The 17,838-nt window shown below is 39.1% G+C and overlaps 1 protein-coding gene across 2 annotated transcripts in view; it reads left to right on the forward strand.

The window, feature by feature from the left end:
- Nucleotides 1-3,258, forward strand: part of MOSPD2 (motile sperm domain containing 2) — a 43,361-nt gene extending 40,103 nt beyond the window's left edge. The window contains exon 15 of one of the 2 annotated variants that reach the window (XM_053579395.1): nucleotides 488-3,258. In XM_053579395.1, coding sequence (XP_053435370.1) covers nucleotides 488-625 — 138 coding nt within the window. In that variant the 3' untranslated portion in view covers nucleotides 626-3,258. The remainder of the gene's footprint in view (nucleotides 1-487) is intronic. The other variant, XM_053579396.1, reaches the window with a different exon arrangement.
- The last annotated feature ends 14,580 nt before the right edge of the window (nucleotides 3,259-17,838 follow it).

A 17,838-nucleotide genomic window follows, 5' to 3' on the forward strand; every position in this document is an offset into this window, starting at 1 on the left:
CCCTGACATAAGGAAAACCCTTTGGCATAGACATGAAAGAAATGCTCTTTGTGTGAAGAGATGCCAAACCAGAAATGGTAAGCAGTGAGTTACTTTTAGAGAATCAACCATCCTTTTAAAAACTCTGGCCATTTTTGGAGAATATCAAAGAATTTGTTGCAGAAAAAATACCGTGTAGGGTGTTTAAACTTGAGAGAGACAGAGGGGCTTTCTAAGTAACTAATAGTAGCTCAAGGGTTTCATATTTCTAAGAAGTGACTGCTCTGCTCCTGTCTCAACTAAAACTTTAGACCTTTCCAAATAAGAGTAATCAGAAACACCTCTGTCCACCAAACAAATCTAATGCCTCGTTGCATTTCCAGCTCCCAGTATTTCAGAGTACATGGGCCCCCTTCAACGTTTGGATTTCTAATATTCCTGTTTGTCATGTCCATGATTCATGACTATTTTACTGACTTAAATCTTTCGTCCCTTTTTCCTTCTTCAGCTCAATCGTTTACTAGAAAGCAATAGGAAGCTTGAAGACCAAGTTCAGCATTGTATCTGGTTCCAGCAGCTGCTGCTTTCCTTAACAATGCTCTTGCTTGCTTTTGTCATCTCTTTCTTCTATTTGCTATACAGTTAAAGTGGTGGTGCCTGGGTAGGAAACACGGCTCCTTCATCTATTAGTTGGAAAAGTAACAGATCTAAAACTTCTCCAAGCTACTAAAAAGTATTGCACATCTGGGCTTCCTAATAAAAACAAATGTGCAACATATAGATGGGAACATATATTGGTCTTAAAAATAAACTGTTAGAATAAAGAAGTGCTGGAGAAATTGGTTATAAGAGACTATAGCTATTTAGTAAGGTAAAGGCATAGCCATTGTATAAATTAATAGTTTAGATATAATTTATTTTTTCCTTTTGATTTGAATACTTTTAAAGCCTAAGTCTTATCATGTAAATACATTAGCTGAAAAGTATAACATTCTTTGTTGCAGCAAAAAAATGTAATCCGCTTTTTTATGACAGAATTATTATAGCTGAGTCAACTTATTAGCTTTTCTATACTATGTATATAGAAGAACATGTATATTGAAAAAAACAGGAATTTATGTAATCATGACTTTGTAATTTTGAGAATTACTTCCAGATGATAGCCAATATTCTTTTGAAATGTAAACCTATTTAATGCCAAACCACCTTAGCCTTTGTTTCTCAGTGTTCCTTAACAGCCTGCCTTTATTAATCTTGGGCTTTTTTATGAACACTCTTCATTTCCATAGCACTTGGAAAACTAAGTGTGGTTGGATTTTCTTTGAATTCTGTTAATAATGCCCAGAAGGAAAGTATCTTCAAGCAGTCCCCCCCTTTCTAGTCATTTTTATGCACTTTCATGTTGTCTACTATGCCTGTCTGGACCTGAACCCTTTGTCTAATTTATTATAAAGGCCTGATCCTTTGTTGTTCCATCTTCACCCTCATTGCAAAGCAGAGGAATCTGTGGACAATAAATTGCACTATCTTCACCCTTGTTGAAATGAAAGGCATTAGATAAAATTTTTTCAAACTTTTGTTTTCAAGATACTAAGCAGAATAATTAGGTTTCAAAGTGTTCCTTATTAAAACCAGCCATGAGAAGGAAACTTACAGAAGATTAGAATGTCTATAAGGGTGAAAAGGGAAGAAAAAAACACAAATATACATGCTCAAGTCTCAGCTCTTCATTTAAAGAATGAAAAATACAGGCAGCGCCTGTGGCCCAAAGGAGTAGGGCACTAGCCCCATATACCAGAGGTGGTGGGTTCAAACCCAACCTCGGTCAAAAACTGCAAAAAAAAAAAAAAAAAAGAATGAAAAATACAACTCACCATGGCCTGCAAAACTTTCAGACCAGGACTCAAACAGTGACTTGATATTTTGGCTTTGATGCAATAAAACCCACCCAGTATGGTTCCTAAATTCCTAGAAAGACACACCTTGCAGTAGCAGAGGCTAATGAAATTAGTCTTCTCATTAATGTGACCAATTTCAGGCCATGTTGGTTCACATGTACGTCTACTTTATACAAAAGAAAAAAGTCTGCCTATAAAATAGAGTTTGAGTTGGGCGGCACCTGTGGCTCAAAGGAGGAGGGCACCAGCCCCATATACCAGGAGTAGTGGGTTCAAGCCCGGCCCTGGCCAGAAACTGCAAAAAAAAATCTATAAAAATAGATTGAGTTGGGCAGCACCTATGGCTCAAATGAGTAGGGCCCTGGCCCCTTATGCCGGAGGTGGCAGGTTCAAACCCAGCCCCGGGCAAAAACTGCAAAAAAAAAAAGTTTCCATTGAGTCATGTTTGGAGATTACTATTCGGAGGTGTAGAGTTATTACTTTCATCCTAAAGAAGTAGATTCTAAAACTGAGTTATGAAGAATGATATAATAGAGTTCCTTCAAAATTTGCCTAGGAAAAAAAAATTTGCCTAGGAAATAAAACCTTAAAAGGACACTGGTGTGCTGCTTTGTCTTAATTTGGACTTTTCTGTTTCAGTTTGCCACCTCCAGATGTGAAACAGACTGCAGTCCACCCTAAGTACTGTGCACAGTATCTCCTTGTGTGTGTGCACAGTGGCTTCCCCTTCCATGGTAGATTTTTGGCCTTAATATAATCTAATCTCAAAGTATTTGTGTATATTTTCTGTTCCTCAGCAAATAAATGAGGAAATAATTACCCAAGATTGGAAATGTGCTGTCCTAACAGTGTCCCTTTAATGTTTCACATGAATATTATGTTGACCCACTAAAAGATCTTTGCTCAATGTCTGGTAAGTTAATTTTAATAACATATCTTGTTAATGTTTGTGTGTCTATTAAATGTGACTAAGCAGAATTACTGAAAATGATAAAATCAAAGGCATCTAAACTTTTGTATTTGTTTTGATTAATCATGTATTTACACTAGATTTTATTCTGTCTTCCTTTGGTTTCCTTTAATCATAGTTGCATGATTATTATTTTTGGTACTCTAATCTTTTCATTTTTAATCATGTCATTACCTGTTCATGATCAAATTACCAAGGACCAACATTAGTAGCTTTTCCATGAAAGCATTAATAAAGTATCATTAGCTTGACCTGCAAGTAGCCTAAAAAATGCAATCGCTGGTAAACCTAGCCTCAAATTTCATAATATCATAACTGTTTTTATATCTTGCCACTAATTTTGACTGGATTTAATAGCACTTTATTGTACAATTACAAAAAAATATATTCCTAGAATTGTTGCCAGTGTAATTTCTCTAATGTTCTGGTGCTTTTCATATATTTTCAGTATTTTTATTACTATATTGGTATTTTCTTTGTATAAATTGATCAAAAGAACATGTTTTCTATTTTAATATGTTTTAGAAAAATAATTACATTTATGAAATAAATATCATCAGGAAAAAAAAACCTCTGGTCTCTAATTGATAAAGAAAATCAATGTTCAGACTCACTCTGACCTTTTAAAGATCTTCCTTTTAGATCTGCTTTGCATTTTTATAAGGCCATCACTTCAGGCTTCCAAAGATGCAATCTGATATGTCAAGTGAGCCTGTCCTTTACTGTATCCTGTTTCTCTTAATCCTGTGTTGGGTTTGGCTGCTCTTTTGTGTTTTTCCCAGACTTAGCATTGAACCCACTGTCATGACTTGGGCTTATTATTGAGCCTACCGCTGGAGCTGCAGCAAATCAGGATTGCCCATGGTTTTCCCAATCCTAGTATGCACTCACTGTGCTGCCTGATGAGAACAAGCAGGAAGCAGGCTCTGGGAAGTCCTGCATGGTTGGGCTGCCAGGAACAAGGAAGATGGCAGTGGGGCACTGACCATTCCCAAAATCAGGGGAGGTGTGACAGCCCAGAACAATGATGGAAGAAGCCTTAAGGGTTGTTGATACCTGGTCCCCTTGCCACTGAAAGATAGCTTCACAAATGGCAGCTATATCTCTACAAAAGTAGAAGGAGGTCCCTCTTCTACACAGAAAAAGATGTAGAGCTTCAAAATCAAGTGGGGAGAGTCCAAACCCTCTGATAATATCAAAATAGAGCCACAAAGACAGACTATTAACCTGCCAAGAAACACCATACCAACCAGGGACTATGAGGGAGTAGACGCCTTTCCTAAAAGGACACAATTTTCTAGGAAAAGAGCTCCCTTCAGGGAAATATCCAGCTAAGCAACACTTGACCAATTTATGACAATCTCCAGCTCTCTCCCCAAAATTTTCACCACCAAAAAACTCGACCTTTTCTGATATCAGAACCACATAGATTCCCAGAAACACAGGGTTCCCCCTCTTCTTGTTCCCATTTGTTCCAACTGAAACACCAGTGGTCAGGAGTGAGGGCTGTGAGGTAAGACTGCCTGGGCTCAAGTTCCCTCCTGCCACTTACTACCTGTAAGACTTGGGAACGTGAACCTGTTTCATCTGCTTCCAAATAATCATCATAGTAGTGCTACTGCACAGGATAGGTGTGAGAAGGAGAGAAAATAGTGCATTTAAAGCATACATAGAAGCTAGCCTTACTTTGCTGATATATTGCCTCCACTACCTTACATGCCAGCTTCCTACAACTTCTCATATTTGAGTTCCTGAATATTCCATCTTACTGAAAGCCAAAAGTCAATTCTATAAACTTTTTCCTACTTTGTTTTCCTATCCATGACCTTCTTGGCACCTCAATAATCACACTGGATCTTTCATAGCTACATCTTAATTAGTCCTTACACTGAATAAAAATTACCTCCTTGTAATGTCCAAAACAGTTTCATACCTTCCCTCTCCACCCCATGTCACCTGGCATGAAAGGTAAGATTAATCTCCACCACATCTTAAAATATTTGAAGATAGACTTGGCGCTCATAGCACAGTGATAACGGGCACCAGCCACATACACGGAGGCTGGTGTGTTTGAACCCAGCCCAGGCCAGCTGAACAACAATGACAACTACAATAACAAGAACAACAAAATAGCTGGGCGTTGTGGCTGGCACCTGTAATCCCAGCTACTTGGGAGGCTGAGGCAAGAGAATTGCTTAAGCCCAAGAGTTGGAGGTTGCTGTGAGCTGTGATGCCACCGCACTCTACCCAGGGTGACAGACTCTGTCTCAAAAAGAAAAAAAAAAGTATTTGAAGACAACTCATTTAACTGGCAAGAACAGAGGAATATCCCCCTGACCTTTAGGTACAAGATTAATGTACCTTTTCAAGTCTTTTTAAAGGGAAAATTTAAACTTGAAACTCCAATTTCTCCATGCTACTTTTTCTTGAGCAGTATGGGAATACACCACACTTAGCTGGGTGTATTAGACTCCTGGGGCTTAGGAGTCTAAAATCAAGATGTCAACTGACTGTATCCTCCCTGGAGGTTCAGCTGAATAAAGATCCACTATCAGGTGCATTCAAGTGATTGGTAGAATTCATTTACTTGTGGCTGCAGGGCTGAGGTTGTCAATTTCTTGCTAGCAATAGAGACTGTTCTCATCCTCAGGGCCTCAGTCCTAATCTTTGCTCTGCACACCCCTCCCCATAGGCAGTTCCAGTATGGCTGTTCCTACTTAAAGTTTCATCTTTCAGGAAGAGTCCAGTTCCTTTTAAGAGCTCACCAGATTAGGTTAGGCTCACCCAGGACAATATCCCTTGGGATTAATTCAAAGGCAGTTCTTAATTACATCTGCAGAATTCATTTTGCTGTATGTAGCACAACCTAATCATGGGAGTGATATTCCATCACATTCATAAGCACCACACCCCACGCTTAAGGAAGGAGATTACACTGGACGTGTGCTGGGTGGTACCTGCAAACAACTCATCCAGTTCAGTCCCCCAGGAAATGGAAGAGCTGAAAACTGAACTCAACCTTACCTAGTCTGATTTGAATTTGCAGATGTTCTACACCTGAAAGGAAACAAATTAGAACTTCTGTGTTAGGCACCATATGACAGGTGTAGGGAGAGTCTATCGTACTTGGCATTCTCTAGTCTCACAGCTTCAGGTCACACGGTATTCAAACTTTTCTAAATAAATTGTGAAGGGAAAGTATGTCATCACTATTTTAAACATCTGTTCAATCATAAAAAGCACTCAAGAAAGATTCTCACAATGAGTTAATTTGCTAGGACAAAGGATACTTCCAGTAATTGTGTTCTTTTACAAATGAAAATCTAGTGAAACAATTAGCGTTTTTAACATTCCTTTTCCTTTTGGAATAATTCATTCACTTTAAGTTGGATTTCTTAGACATAAATGTACTCTGTGAAAGTAACTAAAACGGTTTAAAAAAGGAAAAAGTCTTTATAGAGACCTGCATTAGGATTTCCAGTATTAATACTAATTAACTTTGAATTAAATTCTGATGCCTTGAAATCTATTATTCCGGAATGTCCTTTGCACATTTTCAGGTAGTTCTGGAGCTATGTATATGCATATGTATTAAAAAATATCACTGATTCTTTTATTCACTTTTGGATATGTTTGCCTCTACATATTCTTAAGTTTCTGACTGCAAGAAACTTCCCAAACTCCTACTATTATGCCTGTCCCCTTTTCTTGCCCAATCTGAGACTATAATAAACCAAAAAATGAAACATTTGTCTTTCTCAATCTAGTACCCTTTTTTTCTGCACCAAGCCCTCACTCTAACACCATCATACAGATTAGTTCAGTAGAACTTACTATTTGCAGTTAAATTTGTCATGAACTGCTTTCACCCACTAACATGCAAATGGGGTTAACAACTTGAGTCAAATACCAAATGACTGTTCTCAGTCATAAACTAAAAGTCAAAAATGAGGCTTTGGTACTTTTCCAGTATTCTAACTCTGTGACTCCTGCTACTTCCTTTCAGTGGGGGTAGAGAGGAATAAGGCCATTATTAGGGGCAACAACAACACAGTCTAGCAAAATTTATTTTTTTTAATGTGGCTGACCTGGCAAATTGCTAAAAAGGAAAGGTGAAAGCAAAATGATATAAAAAGCAAAGCGTTTTTGCAAATCCAGTATTTGCTGCTGTGGGATTTCTTTTTTTTTTTTTTTTTTTTTTGTAGAGACAGAGTCTCGCTTTATTGCCTTCGGTAGAGTGCCGTGGCGTCACACAGCTCACAGCAACCTTCAACTCCTGGGCTTAGGCGATTCTCCTGCCTCAGCCTCCTGAATAGCTGGGACTACAGCTGCTCTGGGATTTCTTAAACCGCTTAAGATCTTAGTCATTAAAGGTGGAAGTGCATCTTACAGAAGAGTAATATTCGCAAGTCAGTGCTTAGGGTAGAATTGAGGATAGTGAGAATGTTCCTTGAAAATTCCTTCGGAAGCTGCTACAGTAGAGATGGGCACAGTAATCCCTATCTTGGTGAATCCAAACCTTCTTTTTTTTTTTTTTTTTTTTTGGCCGGGGCTGGGTTCGAACCCGCCACCTCAGGCATATGGGACCGGCGCCCTACCCCTTGAGCCATAGGCGCCACCCCAAACCTTCATTTTTAACATCAGGTAAAGTATTTGGTTTACTTTTTATTATTTTGGCAAGAAGAGGGGGTCATTTTGTCCAATAAATATATAAGGTCTATCTGGAAAGTATCCAGCCATACAATATAAAAATAGTATTAACAATGGCTGGATACTTTCCAGATAGACCTTGTATGTAATAGGTCTCTAAACTAGAATCACTACCAGCAAGATTCTCTTGCTTTAAAAGGCATAGGAGATGGGCGGCACCTGTGGCTCAGTGAGTAGGGCACCAGCCCCATATGCCGAGGGTGGCGGGTTCAAACCCAGCCCCGGCCAAACTGCAACAAAAAAAATAGCCAGGCATTGTGGCGGGCGCCTGTAGTCCCAGCTGCTCGGGAGGCTGAGGCAGGAGAATCGCGTTAGCCCAAGAGTTAGAGGTTGCTGTGAGCCGTGTGACGCCACGGCACTCTACCCGAGGGCGGTACAGTGAGACTCTGTCTCTACAAAATAAATAAATAAATAAATAAAAGGCATAGGAGAACTGGGAATGAGAGAAAAACATTCATACTTACCATTTTACATGCTCTATTCTAAGACTTAAAGGCCAGATATAAGAGAGATTGCTTACACGGTTAGGACCAAAATCCAAACTGAAATCTGATCTTCCTCTTAGACAAACCTCCAGAAAGGGTCCTCAATAATCTGGGTTTTTATCACTTTCTTCTCGTCATTTCACTCCATTCTAGTGTGTATCCATCACTCTAGCAAAATAGTACAGTGTCCTTGGTAAGCTCCATGAGCTCCATGTTGCTTCATCGAATGAACCTGCATTAGCCCAATTTTGGAGTTCTTATAGCAGTATTTGGCTATATCAATCACCAGACTTCTGAGGCAACAAACTCCTGCTTTTCTTCTCCCAGCAACACCATTTATTTTCCTTTACTGGCTCATCTTCCTATGCCAATTCTTTAGAATCTTAAAGTTAGAACTGAGCTTTCTGTCCTCTGTCTCCTTAGGCTAACTCCTCTATGCCCAACAGTAAGCCATTAACCCTTGAATATCTCTAACCCAGACCTCCTATTTTAAGTCTAGATACATACATCCATCAGCAGTTCCAGGTGTCCATCACCAAATGTCAAAACCTACCCATGACCTTGTTTTCTAGTTCCTGTTTCAATAGATGTCCCCACACTTCATCCATTTTACAATAGCTAGAAACCTGCCCTCCGTCCTTGACACTGCAGATCCCATCCCCTCTCTAATTCTCTTTCTTTCCACTGCCACTCACCATCCCACTTCAATCTATACCTCTCTCACCTGGCCTCCTGCAGCAATCTCAAGTGACCTCTGGGCATCTTCTGCAATCTTATGTCCATATAGACTCAGGAGTATTCAGGACACACATCGGTTCATATCACTCCACTAATTAAAAGTCTTAAGTAGGCTCAGCGCCTGTAGCTCAAGCGGCTAAGGTGCCAGCCACATACACCAGAGCTGGCGGGTTTGAATCCAGCTCAGGCCTGCTAAACAACAATGACAACTACAACCAAAAAATAGACAGGCACTGTGGCAGGCGCCTGTAGTCCCAGCTACTTGGGAGGCTTGAGGCAAGAGAATCGCTTAAGTCTAGGAGTTGGAGGTTGCTGTGAGCTGTGATGCTACAACACTCTACCCAGGGCAACAGCTTGAGGCTCTGTCTCAAAAAAAAATAAAATAAAATAAAATAAAAGTCTTAAGTGGACTTCATGGCTTTTATCCCAGGATTAAATTTCCTAACTAGCCCTACAAGGCCCTACTACCTGCATACCTGGTCTCATTCTCCAAGCCTTTTATTGTTCAGTCCCATTCTGTGCCTGGAATTCTTCATCCCAATCTTCTACCTTCACAGTGGCTCTCTGTTCAACATTAGCTCAAAGAAGGCATCCTGGAGGTATATGTGGTCAGACCCCCTTATTAGACACTCCCGGGGCACTACCATGTTTTCTTCATAATACTCATTACAACCTATATTTAAATACTTGTACACTTATTACTAATGATCCACGCCCCATTAGACTATAAACTCCATGAAGGTAGGGATGGTATACACCACTGAATCCCCAGCAGTAGCACAATATAGTACTTGCCACACAGTTATGATTTAATAAAAAAAAAAATGAAAAAAAATAAAATAAAGAAATAGACCATTCTTAACTTTTAGACTAGCCTTCCTCTTTCTTGTTCCTAGCTTTTTTCTCCATGTACATCAATCAACATTTGGCAAGCATGGCTTTAGGCAAAGCACATATCTTGGTGCTGCAGGGGAAAAAGCAAGTATGAGAGATAGTTGCTGTTCTCAAGGAAACTGGAATCACTGGTCTGCAGCTCTAATGGGAATTACAGATCAGCAGGGCCATGGCAAACATTTCTTCTGCCATGGACTCAACTAGAGCAGGACAGTGTTTAGGTTCATGGGCCAGGAGCTTTCCTCAGCTTTTCATACCCTCCTCACACCATAGCAGGGACAACTATGGCCCCATTAATACCATGCTAGAGTAGTATTCAGGCGCTTTTCTCTATCTCTGCAGGCCTGCATCTCCTCAAGTAGTTCCCTTAGAACACTAATTCCACAGTTTACACTGGGCCAAAAGCTTCTCGCTGCCATATAATTTGAGAAACACTGCATTAAACAAAACTGAAGTTTTCCCGCATAGAATTTCTCAGAATCTTCAGTGTACTAATGTGCATGACAAATCTCCAAGAATATTATGTATTTCCCAAATTCATAAAGCCATGGAATCCTCTTTTCAAGTGATATATTTTGGAACTAAATATCCTGAGAATATACTTTAGACTCATTGAAGATTTGAACACAGCTTTGAAGGGATTCTTTGCCTGGAGGCCCAGCCTGCAACAGAAACGTAAATCAGAGCTAAAGGTGATGGTCAAAGTTAAAATTGCGGGAGGTTTGTAAACAGAGAAGGGGAGATTTCCTGCTAAAGCCCAGGATAAATCTTTATATTCTCATTTTCTTAATTCCATTTGTAAAATTAATTGGATATGACAGCATGTGTATTTTAACTAGAAGCTGCGTATAATCTTGAAGACCTTTCTGTGGGTTTCTGCGTTCTACTTCACCCCCTACAGCAGTTTATAGTTTTGTCATGGCCAGATTGCATAAGTCAGACTCCTTCCTTCTTATCCCTATGTGGACCAATTTTTGTCTGTTATTTTTCTGAGGACTGGTTAAATCTGTGAAACGTGTTTGAAACTGAGGATGAAAGCTGCTGGTGAAAGCCAGCTGTTACTGCTTGCTGCTCGGCTCCTTGGGACTTCAGCCAACCCACTCACAGCTTGCGCGTGCAAGCTCCTGGAAGTTAGACAGTTATTCCCTGGGGGAAATGCACCCGCCTTCGTTTGGCTTTTATTCACTAAGTAGAACTCGGGGGCATTATGAGAACCCTACTTTAGAGAACTTCATTATAGATCATAAATGTTAGTATGTAGATAATACTTGTTAAGGGCATTTTCTGAGCATCGGCAGACTTAGATTTAACTGCGTATAATCCTTTCGTCTCAGCCTGCCTCTCTATACGTCAATGGATTTCCTTTTGGAATTTTCTGTCTCAATGTTCCTCTGAAGACAGAAACTGCTGAGCACTTTACCTCCCTTCTAGTACTATTTTCTCCTTCACCTACATCATTAAATTTCAATGGCTGTGGCACTATTTTTTTAACCCTTTCATTTCATGGCTTAAAATCGACATACGTTTTTATTAAAGGTTCAAGAACTTCCCATATATAAATGCATTTTATTTGCCCTTGGCACATCTTCCAGCTACCTATTGAATCTAATGTTCTTTGACTTGATTAAAGGTGAAATTTCCACATTGCTTTTCTTGCCCACAAGACTCATTATTCATTATTGTGTTTTTCTGCCCTCCAGTAACCAGCATGCATAATAGTATTAGAATGTTTGCCAGGCAGTCCTTAAACAAACATGGCTCGAATAAAATAGACTGAAAGTTCAAAGTTTTGTGGTTTCAGAAAAATAAGAGGAATAGAAATTTGCCTTGTCCCTTAGCAATCAGCTTATAACCAATCAATTATAATGGAGATATAGCGGCATTAAAGAAAATATCACTTCTTAAGCAGGGCCAGGTAACCTCAGAGAGATAAGTAAGGAGTCCTTGAACCTTTTCAAAGAGTTTTTTCAAAGGAATCATTGAAAAAGGAGCCAGAGTCTAATTTAAAAGGGGTGGGATGGGGCTGAAGATTTTACATTGCTAACAGACACCTAGGTCATGCTGATGCCACAGTGCCTAGAATATGCTTTGAATTTACAAGCCCTTAGAAATGTTAGAAAAGTTGAATTTTAGGGCTCACCCCAGATCTGGTGAATCAGAATGTGCATGGTCACAAAATCCCCAGGTCCCCAGGTAGCACACTGAAGTTTACAAAATACTCATCAAAAGGACTCTCACCTCTTACTCAAAAGTTACTTTTTCCTAAGGCCTTCTCATTTTATTCAATCATTAAACATTTCTTTGGCTGAAACAGATGTGTTTAGAAGTTGTTTTTTAATGATCTTTTGTGGATTTTGCTAGTTATAGTTTATGGTCATTTATAAATGGGCTTTATTATGTGTGTATATTCTCTAAAACAAATTAAACATTTAGCAAGTATTTTCTAGGTATTGTGTATTGTGTATTGTGGTGGGCAGTGCTACAAAAAGGAACAAAATAGGTTCTCTGTCCTTAGAGAATCACAAATGTGGGGTGAGATGATCCTGGCTCAAAGTTAACATAATGAGATCTCTTAAGCGTTTCAAGGTAGTGAGGGAGTAGGGGGAGATATTCCTTTCACAAAAGCAGTTTTTTATGAAAATCTTCATTTTATATTAATAATTAAAAGGATGACATTGTCCAGGTGGCCACATGCCAGAAATTCATAGATTCTAGGCCATACGCACTCCTAGACAAATCTGGTACACCACAACAAAATCATTCCATAGATAGGGAGGGAAAGGTTGGATTGCAGACCAGCTGTTAACCTTGTCCTTCCCACTTGCATAGGTGTGTCATGCTGGGAGCTGATGAAGTACACTGTTTAGAGAGCAGGGCCCCTAGGAGGGGGAAGAACAGAAGAAACAAATTTGTAAGAGCTTGTGTGGAAAATAGCTCACCCCAACCTAACAAAACATATCCTGTAAATGTAGCATCTGAAAGAGGGTAGGCACTCAGTAAATATTTGTTGAATAAATGAAAATGCAAATCTGCCTTAGGGCAAACAGCTTGGAACACTAATTGATTCATAACACATTCCTGCGCCATCTTAAGACATTAATGATTAACCCACTTTCACATTGATGGCAGCACATGGCCATGTAGGATTAATCTGGTGCAGTAAAAAATGCAGGATGTGCTCTGACCTCTAATTGGCAGGGTCCAGTTGTTAAAATTACAATGTGATCACTAGTAACAAATGGCTCTAGTTTATTCTCATTTCAAAAACCGCTTTGACAGTCAGCTTTGCAAAATGAATTCAGATGTTTAATGCTCCATTGAGAATTAGCAGGTTTGTTTAATGTTCAAAATCCATGAGCAAAACAGAGCTTATTTTAGGGACAAATTATTCAATGTTCTGAGACTCTCCAGAGCATATATAAAAGAGACAACTGAACAGGTACTATTTACAACTTTTCTTTCTTTCTTTTTTTTTTTTTTTAACACCTGAACAGGTGCCGTTTATATCCTACCACAAAGGATACTACATAGCCCTTGGAAACAAAAAATATACCCAAACTCTGTCCTGACAATTGCATTTATTGAGTATGTTTCATTTTGGTGCTAATTAAATGGATTTTGCTTTGTGAGAGCTGTGAAATCACTCAATTTCTTCTTTAGCTCCTTTAGATAAACTATAATACTACTAACTTATCTCCTTTTATTTTCTTTCTACTAAAAAAGGATTCCTTAAGCTACAGCTAGCTATGAAGTATCTGCACGATGGGAGAAGAGGGCGGGACTTTTAGATAATGATTAGGTCCAAAGAAAGGCATGCAGGGAAAGAGTTGTTTTGCATAGTACTGCAACCCTTCCTGCCACTCCCTCAAGGTGAGACTTGAAGGGCAAGTTTGCATCTACAGATGGATGCTACAAATATCCACTGAATGAAAGCAGCAACTTTCACAGTTTTTTGCTGTCAACACAAATACTTCCCTGTTTCTAAATGAGGTAAGTGTTGGGTTGTACCGTGAAAGGGCTCTTGGCTGAAAGAATGCTTTGTGTAGACAGCAGAGTCCTCAGGATATCATGTCAGGGCCTGAACACTCCAATTAGGAAATACAGGACCTGTACAAATCACACAAACCCGTGCAAATTCAAGCACCTCTCATAAATCCTACCAAAATGATGCAAAGACCACATACTGACAAAAGTAATTGTGATAGAATTTAAGTTAAGAAAATAGCATATGTAATTACTTGGAAAGCATAATTAAAAGAAAATATTTCATCAAAAGACTCCTACAATTGAAAAATAAATTCAGCAAAGTCTCAGTTCACAAAATAAGTATACATAAACAAGTAGCATTTCTATATGCTAATAACAGTCAGAGAGTCAAATCAAGGACTCAATACCATTCACAGTGGCTACAAAGAAAATAAAATACCAAGGAATATACTTAGCCATACTTAACCAAGGAGGTAAAAGATCTCTACAAGGAGAACTACAAACCACTGAAGAAAGAAATTGGAGAAGACACAAATAAGTGGAAAAAATCTCATGTTCATGGACTGAAAGAATCAACATTATTAAAATGTCCATACTACCCAAAGTGATTTACAGATTCAATGCAATCCCCATCAAAATATAATACCAAGTCATGCTTTAAAGATCTAGAAAAAATAATTCTACACTTAGTTTGGAACCAGAAAACAGCCAAAATAGCCAAAGCAGTCTTAAGCAAAAAAAATAAATCCGGAGGTATCACATTATCAGACCTCAAACTATACTACAAGGCCATAGTAACCAAAACAGTATGGTATTGGTACAAACATAGACACATAGCCAATGGAACAGACTGGAGAACCCAGACATAAAATCATCTACCTTATAGCCAACTGCTCTTTGGCAAAGCAGACAACAACGCACACTGGGAAAATAAGCCCTATTTAGTAAATGGTACTTGGAAAATTGAATAGCCAAAAAAATTAAAAAGAGGACCCCTATCTCTAACTACTCACAACATTAATTCAAGATGGATAAAAGACTTAAATGTCATGCATGAAACCATAAAAATTCTGGAAGAAAACCTGGGAAAAAAATCTTCTAGACACTTGCCTAGGCAAAAAAATTATCATTATGACCTTAAAGGCAAATACGACAACAATGAAAATAAGTAAATGAGACTTAACTAAAAAGCTTCTGTACAGCAAAGGAAAGAATCAATAAGTAAATAGATAACCTGCAGAATAGGAGAAATTATTCACAAACTACACATCCAACAAAAGACTAATATCCGGAATCTACTAAAAATGAAAACAAATCAGCAAGAAAAAAATCCAAACAACACCATCAAAAAGTGGGCAAAAAGGCTCAGTGCCTGTAGCACAGTAGTTATGGCACCAGCCATATATACCAAAGCTGGCAGGTTCAAACCCGGCCCAGGCCAGCTAAACAACATTGACAACTGCAACAAAATAGCCAGGCGTTGTGGTGGGCGCCCGTAGTCCCAGCTACTTGGGAGGCTGAGGCAAGAGAATCACTTATGCCCAAGGGCCTGAGACTGCTGTGAGCTGTGATGCCGCAGCACTCTACAGAGGGTGACATAGTAAGAGTCTGTCTCAACAACAAAAAAAAAGTGGGCAAAAAAACATGAGCAGAAGATTTTCAGAAGAAGACAGGCAAATGGCCAAGAAATACATGAAAAAAAGCTCAACATCACTAATCATCAAGGAAATGCAAATTAAAACCATAATGAGATACCACCTTACCCTGGTCAGGATGGCCATTATTAAAAAATCAAAAGTGGGCAGCGCCTGTGGCTCAGTCAGTAGGGTGCCGGCCCCATATACCGAGGGTGGCAGGTTCAAACCCGGCCCCGGCCGAACTGCAACCAAAAAATAGCCGGGCACTGTGGCGGGTGCATGTAGTCCCAGCTACTGGGGAGGCTGAGGCAAGAGAGTCGCTTAAGCCCAGGAGTTGGAGGTTGCTGTGAGCTGTGTGAGGCCATGGCACTCTACCGAGGGCCATGGAGTGAGACTCTGCCTCTACAAAAAAAAAAAAAATAGTCGAAAAGCTTAAAATGTCACAGATACAGAGAAAAAGGAACTTATTCACTGTTGGTGAGACTTCAAATTAGTACAATCTCTACAGAAAACAGTAGAAACTCCTCAATGAAATAAATGCAGGCCTACCATTCACTTCAACAATCCCAATGCTGGGTAGATACCCAAAGAAGAAGTTGTTATTTTATCAAAAAGACAACTGCATCTGAAGGTTTATCATAGCACAACTCCCAATTGCAAAGATGTGGAATCAACCTATTTGCCCACCAATTAATAAGTGGATAAAGAAAATATGGTACATATGAGATCGGGGAATTAAGTTCATGAACTTGTCCAAGAAAAAGTACCACATTCCTCATTGTTGAATATCACAATGGTCACTTTTGACGTACTCCCCTTGGGATGCTATACAGTGATGCTAGTGCCTAGTCCACCCTTCAAAACTATTTTGGAACTTTTTTCCTGGAATGGCCACAGGAGCTATCATCATATGTGCTCTGACAATTAAGTTCGTGAACTCATCCTAGGGAAAGTGCCACATACCTCACTGCTGAATATCACTACAGTCACTAGATGGCCAAGGGGAGTACTTCAAAAGTGACTGCAGTAATATTCAGTAAGGAAGCATGTAGTACTTTTTCTAGATGACTTCATGAACTTAATTGTCAGCCATAAAAAGGAAGGAAAAAATGTCATTTGCAGCAACTTGGATGAAACTAGAGACTATCGTCCTAAGCGAAATATCTCAAGTGTGGCTGAGTACAGTGCCTCATGCCTATAATTCTACCACTCTGAGAGGCCCAGGTGGGATGACCACTTGAGTTCAGAAGTTTGAGATCAGCCTGAGAAAGAGTGAGACCCTGTCTCTACTAAAAAATAGAAAATTTAGCCAGGCAACGTGGTGGTCCCACCTGCTTGGGAGGCTGAGGCAGAAGGATTGCTTGAGCCCAAGAGTTTGAGGTTGCTGTGAGCTAAGCTGATGCTACAGCAGTCTACCTTGGGTGACAGAATGAGACTCTGTCTCAAAAACAAAAACAAGAAAAGTATTTCAGGAATGGAAAAGCAAACACCATATGTTCTCATTAATAAATGGGAGCTAAACAATGGGCACACATAGAAGCAAAGAGATATAAAGGACATGAAAACCAAGAAGAAGGGAAAGTGAAAGGGGAGGTGTGGGATAGAAGCTTAACTATTGGGTACAATGAACACTATTCTGGTGATGGACACACCAGAAAGCCTGACTTAAGCATTATACAAGGTACCTATGTAACACAAACATCTGCACCCCCTTACTATTTTGAAATTTTAAAAATGTTTAAACTTTCCAGAGGAAAAAATACACTAATAGCAATCGTATCTAATGATAGTATACATATTTTTCCCATTTTTGTTTTTACCCATTGTTTCATGAGCTTGATACCTCTGTACTTTTATAATTAAAAATTATAATAAAGATTTAAAACAAAAAATAAACACGAGTTGTGATGTATGCTATATAATTTTTTGATACTTTTTTTTTCTTGAAGTTTTAGGCCAAGGCTGGGCTTGAACCCGCCACCTCTGGCATATGGGGCCGGCGCCCTACTCCTTTGAGCCACAGGGGCCACCCATTTTTTGATACTTTTAAAATACTTTTTAACCAACATTAAAAACAAATTGAAAAGAATGGTCACTGAGTATGACTAAGTAGGCTACATCTATTTCTAGCACAGTGTCTTACATGTCATAGATAGTCCATGTTTCTAAGTTCATTTTCTTCTCTTTTCCAATGGACACTAGTCCTCTTTCAATTTTTATTCATCAAAGCTATGATCTTAAAACCTGAGTTATTTTTTTTCTTTTGTGGTTGACTATAAATAATAAGCCTGAAGTATCACAAGAAGCCTCCCATGAAAATTTTGCTTTGCTAGGCCATGATCTGGACACTGCTTAAGATTTCAAGAACATTCTATTTTAGCTAGAGTTCCACCCTCTGTCTCTGATCCTCCATACCCAGAAATCACCTACAGTTTGTACTTCCTCGATGTCTCCTGAAAATGTCCATTTTCTCCAACACTATTTGCTGCTCCTCTAGAGCAGAGATTGGCAAACCTTTTCTGTAAAGAACCAGGCAGTAA

The sequence above is a fragment of the Nycticebus coucang genome, chromosome X (genome assembly GCF_027406575.1).
Source record: "Nycticebus coucang isolate mNycCou1 chromosome X, mNycCou1.pri, whole genome shotgun sequence".
Taxonomy (NCBI): domain Eukaryota; kingdom Metazoa; phylum Chordata; class Mammalia; order Primates; family Lorisidae; genus Nycticebus; species Nycticebus coucang.